The 12,605-nt window shown below is 36.6% G+C and overlaps 1 protein-coding gene across 1 annotated transcript; it reads right to left on the minus strand.

Annotated features, from left to right (window-relative positions):
* Window positions 1-501: 501 nt before the first annotated feature.
* LOC124887864 lies at window positions 502-9,783 on the minus strand. The gene is made up of 2 exons (XM_047397784.1): window positions 9,416-9,783; window positions 502-1,045 (listed from the first exon to the last, which is right to left on the minus strand). Exons 1-2 carry the CDS (start codon window positions 9,781-9,783, stop codon window positions 502-504), a joined length of 912 nt encoding a protein of 303 aa, XP_047253740.1.
* Between the last annotated feature and the right edge of the window lie 2,822 nt (window positions 9,784-12,605).

The raw sequence follows: 12,605 nt of genomic DNA on the forward strand, positions 1-12,605 counted from the left end.
CCTCTCAGAAATCTCGTTCTGTTCTAGAGTGTAGCTAATAGTGAATTGTTGTTGAATACCCATATCCTTACAATACTTGCTGAACTGATGTGAAGTATATTCAGTTCCATTATCTGACCTGATATACTTCAACCGATAGCCAGTCTCCCTTTCTGCCATATCCTTGAATTCTTAGAAAATAGAGAACACCTGAACTTTGCTACTTAGAAAATAGACCCATGTCATTAGAGTTAGATCATCTATAAAGTGAGTAAAATATTTATTTCCACTCAAAGAAGCCATCCTCATTGGTCCACATATATCTGTATGAACCAACTATAACTTTTCCTTTGCCTTCCAAAGACTTTCTTTAGGAAAGGACTGTCTATACAATTTACCAAATTGACATGACTCACAAACATCTCGGCACATGTCAATTTTGGGTACATCAAGCACCATACCATTGGATTGCATATACACTAATGAACTAAGGTTGTAATGACCGAATCTTTTGTGCCAAAGCTAAGTATCACTCATTTCAACATTGAAAGAGCAACTTTCAGCAGAATAGCATGAAATTGGAAACGAATTACCAATCATGCTAGTTTTAGCTACTTCACAACCTTTAAGATCATAAATGACACATTTTTTATTCTTAAAAGTAAGTGAATAATATTGTGAAGCAACTGAGCAACACTCAACAAGTTTTGAGTTAGTCTTGGCACATAAAGAACATCGTTTATGATTTTCATACCTTCGTTCGTACGGAATTTCACTGATCGCCTTCCTTGACACTAGTGCACCATCTTCAAGCTTCGCTTTGGTCCTATTAGACCTGTCTAGGCTAACAAACACATTTTCATCAATCGCCATATGCCTTGTGCACGCACTATCGACATGCCAATTATATCGATCAACATGTGATATGTGTGAAGCCATGAATACCTTCTCCTCTATTTTTTCAACTTGGTGATCTTTCACAAAATTTACTCGTTGGGAAGACTGACCCCTTTGAGTTTGCTTTTTCCTGCAATACTTCTCAATGTGCTCATATTTCTTGCAGTATCTGCATTGAATAGGAGACCTCTTGGACTTCTGCCAACAATTCTTCTCCAAGTGATTTGTCTTCTTACAAATATTACAAGGTGAAAATTTTCCTCTCCTCGATAATTCACCTTGGTATCCACTAGATTTCACCTCTCCAGAGTGATATTCACCCGTCGCTCTTGGATTTGCAATTTAGAGATCAGCTCAACTATTGAAAGAGTAGTCAAGTAACAAGACTCTTTAATAGTTGAGATTTTTTATTCAAACTTGTACGGAAGGCTGACCATGATTTTCTCAACAACCTTCTGATATGGAAAGTTTTCACCAAGTATCCTTATTTGGTTCACAATGTCCATCAGCTTGGAAAACTATTCTTTCACACTATCCAAATCCTTCATCTTCATGAGCTCAAACTGTAATACCCCATAAAATCCTAAGTCTACAGTGCAGCTCATTAAGCTTTCCAATCTCCATGAAATATCCCAAGACTTAGAAATTTTGCTAAGTTTTCAAGATTCAACGCTAAGTCTCATTTTAGACCTCCAAACTTTGAGGATTTATTTAACTACCTTCCCGACCTTCCTTTTTGGATTTTCAAGTTGCGTTGCGATAGGGCAAGGTCGTAGTACATCTCGGGTAAGTTTTAAAATTTTTTGGACAGTGTAAGGGCATGATTGGATTTCCAAAATAATAGCTCAGGGCGATAAGCCCGCGTTTCCCTAGCTAGAGCACTGCTCTAAGGTAGGCGCCGCCCAGGATAGTCCACCGGGATAGCCAGGCGTCGCCCTGCAAGTCCCCCGGGATATCCAGGTGCCGCCCTGAATGTCCAGTTCTTGCCCAGTTTTCAGCATTCCACTTCCGTGCTCTTAGGGGTATTTTGGTCATTTTGCCTTTATATATATACTCAATAAGACGGGATTAAGGCTCAAAAACACCAAAATATATCCATTCTTCTCAGAATCCTCTCAAGAACACATTAGGGTTTTTTTTGTAGAAGATTCAAGTTCAAGCAATTCTCTCCATCAATCTTCATGTAATCAAGAGATAAGGTATGTTCATCCATGGATCTCAAGAATCATATTTTAAATTATAAATTATGATTTTCTTGTTGTGTTATGGCTATATTCATGTTGATGATTGTTGTTTAAGTTCAAGGTTGCATCTTGATATGTTTTCATGAAGCATATGAGTAGGATAGTTGGAAACCATGAATTTTGAATGGATTAAGATTGTTATGCTGATAAATATACCTATGCCAAAATTGTGCATGTAAGGTGCTTGACGAAATGCCTAAGAAACTAGATATAATGCTATATAGCTAAATTGTGACTAAGTGAAGGACTCATGATATGCCCCTATGTTCTAATGATTTTCATGTTGATATTGTGTTTTGTAAATATTGTTGGATTGTTCATGAACTAGTCTTACAAGATTATGCTATACTTACTTGCAAAAATCCTACTTATGTAAAGATGTATGATAACCATGTACCTAATGAAATTCCCCGAGTTATGATATTACGGATTGTTTGATATTGGTCATGCATTTAAGTAAGTCATGTGTGTTAGTCTTCTTCCATCGAGTCCTAGGGGTACTCGTACCTGAAAAATATTGTTGTGTGCCTAGAGCCATGTCATGTTTTCATGATACTCTTAGTCCAGCCATGTTCCATAGAATTCAATTAGTCATGTAACTCAGGAAAGTTCAGTAACTCAGAAACCTCAGTAAGTCTCAATAGTTCAGTAATCTCAGTGATCTCAGTACTCAGTGATATCGGAAACTTTAGTAATTCTAGTGATCTTAGTAACTTCAGTACTCTCAATCAGTCCTCAAAACTCTGTACATTCTGTCAGTATCGGAATCCAATAAACTTAGTTTAGCTCCGCTAAACAATCCCACTAACATCAATTCAGTAAATCAGTTCAGTTCAGTCAATTAGTTCATCTCATCTAATCAGTTCAGTGTCTTTTAGTTGGGAGTAGGATTCAACACCGAGTGAACCCAAGGATGTAGACTCACCTGTTACAGTCAGAGGGTGTGATTCCTAAAAGCAATCCTTGTGTTCCAGAACTATGTAGCCACGTAGGTTGAGATGTCCTTTCCCATAGGGCAAATGAATCTCCTTTGAGTTTACCTAATAGCAGGGCAGACAGAATGAGCTCCCAAACAGAATAGGGTTTACTTAAATGTTGTCTCTACCCGTGGCACAGTATTGACACCCTTCCAGCTGGGGTTATAGGTTGGACCCTACCAGTTCAATTCTGGGGCATGTCGATTAGATGATTACCACCCACAGTCTCAGTTTAAGTAATAGAACTCAGATAGCTCTTCAGAAATCAGGACTGTCAGATACAGTTAACTCAGATACAATATGAAACTCAGCTAGTTCCACCATATTCAGGACTGTAAGATACAACCACTCATGTTATCAGTTATACAGTTATCAGAACTTATATTACCAGTATTCACATTCATGATTGTCAGGTACGGTCAAACATATCAGTTTTTTTTATTCATGGCTGTCACATACAATCAATCAGATTTATTCTTTATAATTAGACTGGCAGATACAGTCAACCAGGCCAGTTTTTCATAATCAAAACTGTCAGCAATAGTTATTTATGTATTAGTAATATAGTTTAAATCCTTAAGTATTCAATAATACAGTATCAGTTCTTCACTTGTTAGTGATTCACATATTGATATCAATAAACTCAATTAATCAGTATCTCCGTATCAGTAAACTCATGTTATCAATATTTCAAACTCAGTAGCCAGTATCTCCATGAGTTTAGTTACAGTTACGTATGCATGTATGTTATCTCATGTTCATGATAGTCAATCAGCTAGTATTATTCATGCATATGAACCCTTTTGCATTTAACCTACCTCACTTGCATACCAGTACATTCAAAGTACTGACGCAATTGTACTATGGTGTCTTATGCCATAGGTTTAGAGGCACGAGCTCCAGATTAGCAGTAGATTCCAGTATCAGCAGTCAGAGTAGAAGTGAGTCCTCATCTTTCAAGGATATATTGATTTCATTACTATTTTATATTTTAGTTTATTTCAGTAGTTAGAGTTAGTTGAGGACATGTCCCATTAATTTTTTATTTAGACAGTTTGAGGCTTTCCAGACTATAGCATGTCAGACAGTTATTTCAGGTTTATTTTGGTATTGTTATACCATTTTCAGACATTGTTCTTGTCAGATATTTATTCAGATTTGAACCTTATGGCCTTTCAGTACATGTTTTCCGCATTTTTATGTTATATTGTATAGTATACAGGTACAGATATCAGTCATGGTTTAGCTTGTGGTCCTTCGGGGTCATGAGCACCGTGTAGTGTTCTGGTTCAGAAAATCAGGGTGTTACTAACTTAGTATCAGAGCCTAAGGTTCAATAGAGTCCTAGGAAGTCTGATAGCCGCATCTAGTAGAGCATTGTACATGCATATGTTGTGCACCACACTTATGTGTGGGAGGCTATGAGATATTTTAGGAACAGCTTTCCTTCTTTCAGTATTCATGTCGTGTCAGTGAGCAAAAGCTCTAATTAAACTCTCAATCTAATTCACTTCTCCCTTTTGTTTACAGAATATGTCTTCAGAAAAAACTAGTGAAAGAAGAACCAACAGTCAGTAAACACCTCATCCCGTCTAAGCATATTCCCTGGACGAGCAGATCTCTCATGTAGAATTTAGAACTGCATTCACTACTCTAGCCAGTTCAGTCATAGATCAGAACGAATGGCCAGCCGCTGTTCTGGCCGACCCAGAGGCCAATGTTGTTGCATCTAGGATTTGAGATTTTACCCGAATGAATCCTCCCCTATTTATCGGTTCCAAGTTCGAAGAGGATCCACAGGAGTTCCTCGATCAGGTTCAGAAAGTCACAGACATCATGGGAGTGACTTCCAGTGAGAGTGTAGAGTTAGCCGCCTATCAGCTACAAGACGTAGCCCATACATGATTTAAATAGTGAAAGGTAGACAGGGGTACAGATACAAATCCTATAGAGTAGAAAGAGTTCGCTACAGCTTTCTTAGATAGGTTCTTTCCTATAGAGCAAAAGGAGGCTAAAAGTGTTAAAGTTCATCAATCTCAGGAAGGGTACGATGAGCATAAAATAATACTCTCTTAAGTTCACCCAGTTAGCCAGGTACGCTTCCCAGGTAGTGGCAGACAGTAGGCCTAGAATGAATAGGTTTGTGTCTAGGGTATCAGGTAGAGTGGTTAAGGAGTGCTGGACTGCAACGTTGATTAGTGATGTGGACTTATCTAGGTTGATAGTCTATGCTCAAAATATTGAGGAGTATAAGCTTAAAAAAGAGAGGAAATAAGAGGGCTAGAAAAGGTAGTTACAGTCCTTCTCAGCTGAGTTTAGGGGGTAGTGAGAGTAAAGTTCTTACCCATCCTCTTTTTCAGACTTGTGGTAAGCATCATAAGCGTGTGTGTAGGGCAGGCAGTAATGTATGCTTGTGTTATGGCAAGCCAGGCCACAGGATGTGAGACTGTAGAGTTCTATCATAGAGGGGTAAAGAGTTGCGTTAGCAATGTACCAAGAGTGGTCAGCATCAGAATAGACTTTATGTACTCTAGAACTGTCATGATCCAGAAAGATTCCCTAACCTAGATTCGGGTACGTTGCACATTTTTCATGTTCATGGTATACATTGCTAGATCTCTTTCTCTCATTTGAGCTTATGTTTCAGCATGATTTAGTTAGTAAAGTCAACAAGTCAGTTTAGTAATCGAGCAGTCAGAATTGTATAGCTTGTTTTCTTATCCTTGCATCTATTCATGCTATCCAAAATCTTAGAGAATGTAACTACTCTAAGGTAGAACCTCCTAGTAGTTGCAAGTTCAGTTTAGCTCATGTATCATGTTCCAGACTCAATTATGTTCTTACATTTCTGCTCATGCATATTAAGTATTTAAACTTAGACACATCACTATTTTTAGTTCAGGATAACAGTCTTCCTTTCGCTTGCTCATTCTCATATTCCTTTACCATTGCATATTCAGTTGCATGTTACTGAGTCATTTCAGTCATGTATTCACGCATCAGATACGCGTGATCAGCTTTTCAGTACTTTCAGTCATGCATTCATGTATCATGTTAGTCATATAATCATGCATCAGAGTTGCATGGATTCAACTTATCAGTTATGCAGTAATGTGCATTCTTAGTTTGAGAAACTCAGTTCATCAGAAAAATCAGTCCTTCATTCATAAGCCAGTTACCCATGCATCAGATATGCATGTTCAGTACGATATTGTCAGTTTTTAGTCATGTCAGTCATAAACCCATGTTTTAGTAATGTATGTCTTGTACGTACTCCAGTTTACCATTTCTCCCCTCTCAGTCAGTCTCATTCGAGGACGAATATTCCCAAGGGGGAGATATTGTAATACCCCATAAAATCCTAAGTCTATAGTTTATCTCATTAAGCTTTCCAAGCTCCATGAAAGATCCCAAGACTTAAAAATTTTGCTAAGTGTTCAAGATTCAACACTTAGTCTCATTTTAGACCTCTAAACCTTGAAGATTTATTCGATAACCTTCCCTACCTTCGTTTTTAGATTTTCAAGTTGCATTTCGATAGGGCAAGGTCGTAGTACATCTTGGGTAAGTTTTGAAATTTTTCAAACAGCGTAAGGGCATATTTGGATTTCCAAAACAGTAGCTCAGAGCGATAAGCCCGTGTCGCCCCAACTAGAGCACTACTCTAAGGCAGGCGCCGCCCAGGATAGTCTACCGAGATAGCCAGGAGTCACTTTGCAAGTCCCTCGGGATAGCCAGGCATCGCCCTGCAAGTCCAGTGCTTGCCCAGTTTTCAGCATTTCACTTTTGTTCTCTTAGGGGTATTTTGGTCATTTTGCCTTCATAAATATACTCAATAACATGGGATTAAGGCTCAAAAACACCAAAATATACCCATTCTTCTCAGAGTCCTCTCAAGAACACATTAGGGTTTTTTCATAGAAGATTCAAGTTCAAGCAATTCTCTCCGTCAATCTTCATGTAATCAAGAGATAAGGTATGTGTAGTGTTCATCCATGGACCCCTTTCATCCATGGAGCTCAAGAATTATGTTTTAAATTATAAATTGTGATTTTATTGTTGTGTTATGTCTATATTCATGTAGATGATTGTTGTTTGAGTTCAAGGTTGCATCTTGATATGTTTTCATGAAGCATATAAGTAGGATAGTTGGAAACCATGAATTTTGGATGGATTAAGATTGCTATGTTGATAAATATACCTATACCCAAAATTGTGCATGTAAGGTGCTTGAAGAAATGCCTAAGAAACTAGATATCATGCAATATAGCTAAATTGTGACCAAGTGAAGGATTCATGATATGCCCCTATGTTCCAACGATTTTCATGTTGATATTGTATTTTGTAAATATTGTTGGATTGTTCATGAACTAGTCTTATAAGATTATGCTATACTTGCAAAAATCCTACTTATGTAAAGATGTATGATAACCATGTACTTAATGAAATTCCCCAAGTTATGATATTATGGATTGTTTGATGTTGGTCATGCATTTAAGTAAGTCATGTGTGTTAGTCTCCTTCCATCGAGTCCTGGGGGTACTTGTACCCGAAAAATATAGTTGTGTGCCTAGAGCCATGTCATGTTTTCACAATACTCTCAGTAAAGCCATGTTTCATAGAACTCAGGAAAGTTCAGTAACTCAGAAACCTCAGTAAGTCTTAATAGTTTAGTAATATCAGTGATCTCAGTACTCAGTGATATCGAAAACTTCAGTAATTCTAGTGCTCTCAATAACTTCAGTACTCTTAATCAGTCCTCAAAACTCAGTACATTCTGTCAGTCATCAGAATCCAGTAAACTCAATTTAGCTCCGCTGAACAACCCCACTAACATCAGTTCAGTTTAGTCAATCAGTTCAGTTCATCTAATCAGTTCAGCGTCTTTCAGTTGGGAGTAGGATTCAGTACCGAGTGAACCCAAGGATGGGGACTCACCTGTTGCAGTCAGAGGGTGTGATTCCTAGAAGCAATCCTTTCATTCCAAAACTACATAGACAACGTAGGTTGAGATGTCCATACCCATAGGGCCAATGCGTCTTCTTTGAGTTTACCTGATAGCAGGACAGACGAAATGAGCTCCCAAAAAGAATAGGGTTTACTCATATGTTGTCTGTACCCGTGGCATGGTATTGATACCCTTGCAGCTGGGGTTATGGGTTAGACCCCACTAGTTCAATTTTGGGGCATGTCAGTTAGATGATTACCTCCTAAAGTCTCAGTTTTAGTCTCAGTCTTAGTTTTAGTAATAAAGCTCAGATAGTTCTTTAGAAATCAGGACTGTAGATACAGTCAACTCAGATACAATACAAAACTTAGCTAGTTCCACCATATTCAGGACTGTCAAATACATTCACTCATGTTATCAGTTATACCGGTTATAAAAACTCATATTACCAATATTCACATTCATGACTGTCAAATACGGTCAATCATATTAGTTCTTTATATTCATGGCTGTCAAATACAGTCAATCAAATTTATTCTTTATAATTAGACTGCCAGCTACAGTCATCCAAGCTAGTTCTTCATAATCAGAACTGTCAGCAATAATTATTTATGTATCAGTAATATAGTTTAAATCCTTCAGTATTCAACATATAGTATCAGTTCCTCACTTATTAGTGATTCATATATTGATATCAGTAAACTCAATTAATCAGTACCTCCGTATCAGTAAACTCATGTTATCAGTATTTCAAACTCAGTAGCCAGTATCTCCACGAGTTTAGTTACAGTTATGTATGCATGGATGTATTCTCACATTCATGATAGTCTGTCATTTAGTATTATTCATGCATATGAACCCTTTTGCATTTAACCTACCTCACTTGCATACCATTACATTCAAAGTACTGACGTATTTACTCTTTGGTGTCTTATACCATAAGTTTAGAGGGACGAGCTCTAGATTAGCAGTAGATTCCAGTCTCAGCAGTCAGAGCAGAAGTGAGCCCTCATCTTTCGAGGATATATTGATTTCATTACTATTTTAGATTTTAGTTTATTTCAGTAGTTGGAGTTAGTTAAGGACATGTCCTATCAACTCCTTATTTAGACAGTTTAGAGGCTTTCCAGACTATAGCATGTCGGACAGTTATTTCAAATTTGTTTTGGTATTGCTATACCATTTTCAAACATTGTTCTTATAAGATGTTTATTCAGATTTGAACCTTATGGCCTTTCAGTATATGTTTTCCACATTTTCATATTATATTATGTAGTATGTAGGTACAGATATCAGTCATGGGTTAGCTTGTGGTCCTTCGGGGTCATGAGCACCGTGTAGCATTTCGGTTCAGAAAATTAGGGTGTTACATAAACTCCTTCTTCAAAGCTAAGACCTTAACAGACTGAACTCTGTTGTTGCCTTCAAACTCCTCCTTTATCTTATCCCAGGCTTCTTTGGTTGTCTCACAAGTCATAATCCTTGTAAACATCACTTTCGTAAGACTTGAATGTATGCAAGTGAGAGCTCTTGGAGATCTAATCACCAACTCATCGTGCTTTTGGATATCATTGAGAGTTCGGTTATCTCTCAATGGCTGGACAACATGTTCTCCTCTCTTAACAACATTCCATAAGTTGAGAGCCTTCAAATAAGCCTTCACTTTAATGGCCCAAATATGGTAATTCTCCCCTGAGAAAACCGGAGGACCTATTGTTGGTTGATTTTCTGGTGCCATGTTTTCCGCAAAGAGATCCAAGAAAAAAAAGCCAACCAATCACAAAAAAATAGATTCAAATCCCGTAAGAAAGGGGCCCTGATACCATGTCAAAAGAAGGGAAAGAAGGATTGAAAAAGAAAGTTGAAACAATGAAAATGATGCAGCTGTAAATTGCTACAAAAATGACTGTAATGAAAAAAAAAAGAAGCTGAAACTTTTATTGAGTGTTTTCAATTTTTTTTCTGGATGGTTACAAATGGACAACGTGCCTCTTATTTATACTAGTGTATAGATGATTCTAGATATCCTTCTAGATGCATCTACAAGAAAAATCTAGTGATCCTTATCTTCTACTACTCTAGAATATCTAGATAATTCTACAAGATATTTATTCAAGACGCTACACTAGGATATTCTAGAAGAACCTATTCCAAAAATTATCTAATATCTAGGAGTTTCTACTACAAAAAATATCTTCAAACTAGGAGTTTCTAGATAAATCTTAATTTCCTAACACTTTTCATACCTTACTTATGGAACTACACTAGATCTGTTGCATCTTCATTTGACCTTTTCTTATAACCTACCATAGAATTTTGATATGGGTATATACTTATGACATTCTTAAGATAGAAAAAAGAATATGATTTCTTGTTTATTGGTTACTCATTCTTTAAGAGAATTCAAGACTGAGACAGTGCCTAGTACTATGAAAAAGTAAGATGCCATAGACTGGTTTTAAGCGTACTAACTCAATCTTCAGTTGGAAACAAAAAACCAAGCTAAAGGAGAAATTGGATAGAAAATAGAGCAAAAGAGATGAAAAATATTATAGTGATCTTTTATTTCCGATTGCATTATGAAAGTAAAGAGAGCTACCTTTAAATAGGCTCACAATCAAACTGAAAACTCTAAAATTTAGGTCTACTAACCCACTGATTTACTGACTAGCTACTAATCTGCAACACTATCTAAACTTGCTAGAATAAAGGAAACTAACAGCTAACTTCCTAAAGACTTGGTCAAGCATCTTTTTGAATCATTTCTCAACACTTTCCCTTGATTCAAAACTGCAAACTCCAAGTTGACCTTTAAAGAACTCGTGCTTTGCTTGCGGAAGTGACTTGGTGAAGATGTCTACTGCTTGCTCATTTGTATCACGAGCCTTTAAAGTAATTTCTCCAGTAGAAACAAGATTTCGAATATAGTGAAAATGAACATCTATGTGCTTTGTTCTACTGTGGAAAGCTGGCTTCTTCTTCATCGCAATAGCAAATCTATTATCGCAAAAATGTTCAATCGCACTAGCTAGTTTCTGATTAAAATATGCAATGTCTCCTTAACCAAATTGCTTGACAAGCTGTTGAAGTTGCTACAATATACTCAGCCTCGGAAGTTGATAAGTCCACCACCTCCTGCTTCTTTGAACTCCATGAAATTGCTTCGAATCAGAGATTAAATAAAAAATCACATGTGCTTTTTTTGTCATCATTGTTGCCTGCATAGACACTATCAGTAAAACCAGTTAATGTGAAATTTGTTACCATAGAATACCAAATTTCATGTTCTGATGTCCCTGCGATATATCTCAATATTCTCTTTACATCTCCAAGATGAAACTTGCTTAGATTGTGCATAATCTAGATACAACACCGATAGAGAAAGCAATATCTGGTCTTGTATGAGATAAGTAGTTCAAACCACAAACTATACTTTCAAAATAAGTTGCATTTGCCATTTCAGAACCATCATTACGACATAATTTATCATTGATATTCATTGGAGGAGCAGCAACATTACAATTTACCATATTGAACCTTTTCAAAATATCAATTGCATGCTTTCTTTGTGAAAGAAATATGCCATCAACATCCTATTTCACCTCAAGACAAAGAAAGTAATGCGACATTCCCAAATCAGACATCTGATAACGCTCAAATTACACTCTTGAATGGTGTAAGCGATCGCTGTCAATATAAAACCCAACTAGGTTGGGGTCAAATCCCACAGGGAATAGGGTATAAACTTCAATTTGTTTACGAAATGCTTTACTGGTAGTTTAATGTTTCCGATAATGGGGGTTTAAGTTTAATAATGAATGAATTTTCACTTTCAATATTTTATTTTTTGTAATCAATCTAAATGGAAAACCATAGTTATGTTCACCATGGGTTTCGGGAATTGACAAATACTAGGTAATACTTGAGATTCTCAAAGTAAGTAGGAACAACAGAATATCCCTGACGACTATACTATCTGACTTATCTCTCGACCTTGCCATACAATTTATTATCTAATTCTCTCGAACTTAGATAACTTATCTATTTCCAATAGGATGTTATCTCAGGTAGATTAATCCAGTTATGGAATCAATCATTAAACAGAAGGTTGGTAGCTTCCGAGTCCCTGTTGATAATTTACGATCTCTAGTTTATTTCTCCATTAGAAGTAAATAAAACCTAAGGCATAATATAATGTTTGCAACCACTAGATTTCAGTTAAAACAACATAATTTCAAGATGTTCTACTACTCTTTGAATCTGTTAAACACCTAGCATTATGTCAAACCCTAATCCATGGATCCCATAACTCCAGCTAATGAAATTAGCCGCTCATGATTTGATGAACAAAATAACAGGTTGAATTCAAGATGATAAGGATAAACTTATGAATAGATGAAAAACAACAAGTAGTTTCTTCAATTTAATCACAAGGTAGAAACTCAAAAATAGTTGATAAGAAACTAGAAGAATATTTGATGAAAGAGAGCAATGTACGTGTCTCTCTTCTTAGAGTTAATGTTTGATATATAATGACCGATTTTCTCTAAAAACCCTAAA

Source organism: Capsicum annuum, chromosome 10, assembly GCF_002878395.1.
Source record: "Capsicum annuum cultivar UCD-10X-F1 chromosome 10, UCD10Xv1.1, whole genome shotgun sequence".
NCBI lineage: Eukaryota > Viridiplantae > Streptophyta > Magnoliopsida > Solanales > Solanaceae > Capsicum > Capsicum annuum.

Bases quoted from the DNA above. Each gene is read 5' to 3' on its own strand.
- LOC124887864 (XM_047397784.1), bottom strand. From the start codon at position 9,783: ATGGCACCAGAAAATCAACCAACAATAGGTCCTCCGGTTTTCTCAGGG. The intron at 1,046-9,415 runs GTAACACCCTAA...TATTCAATGCAG, and splicing joins GCTTTGAAGAAGGAGTTTAT to ATACTGCAAGAAATATGAGC.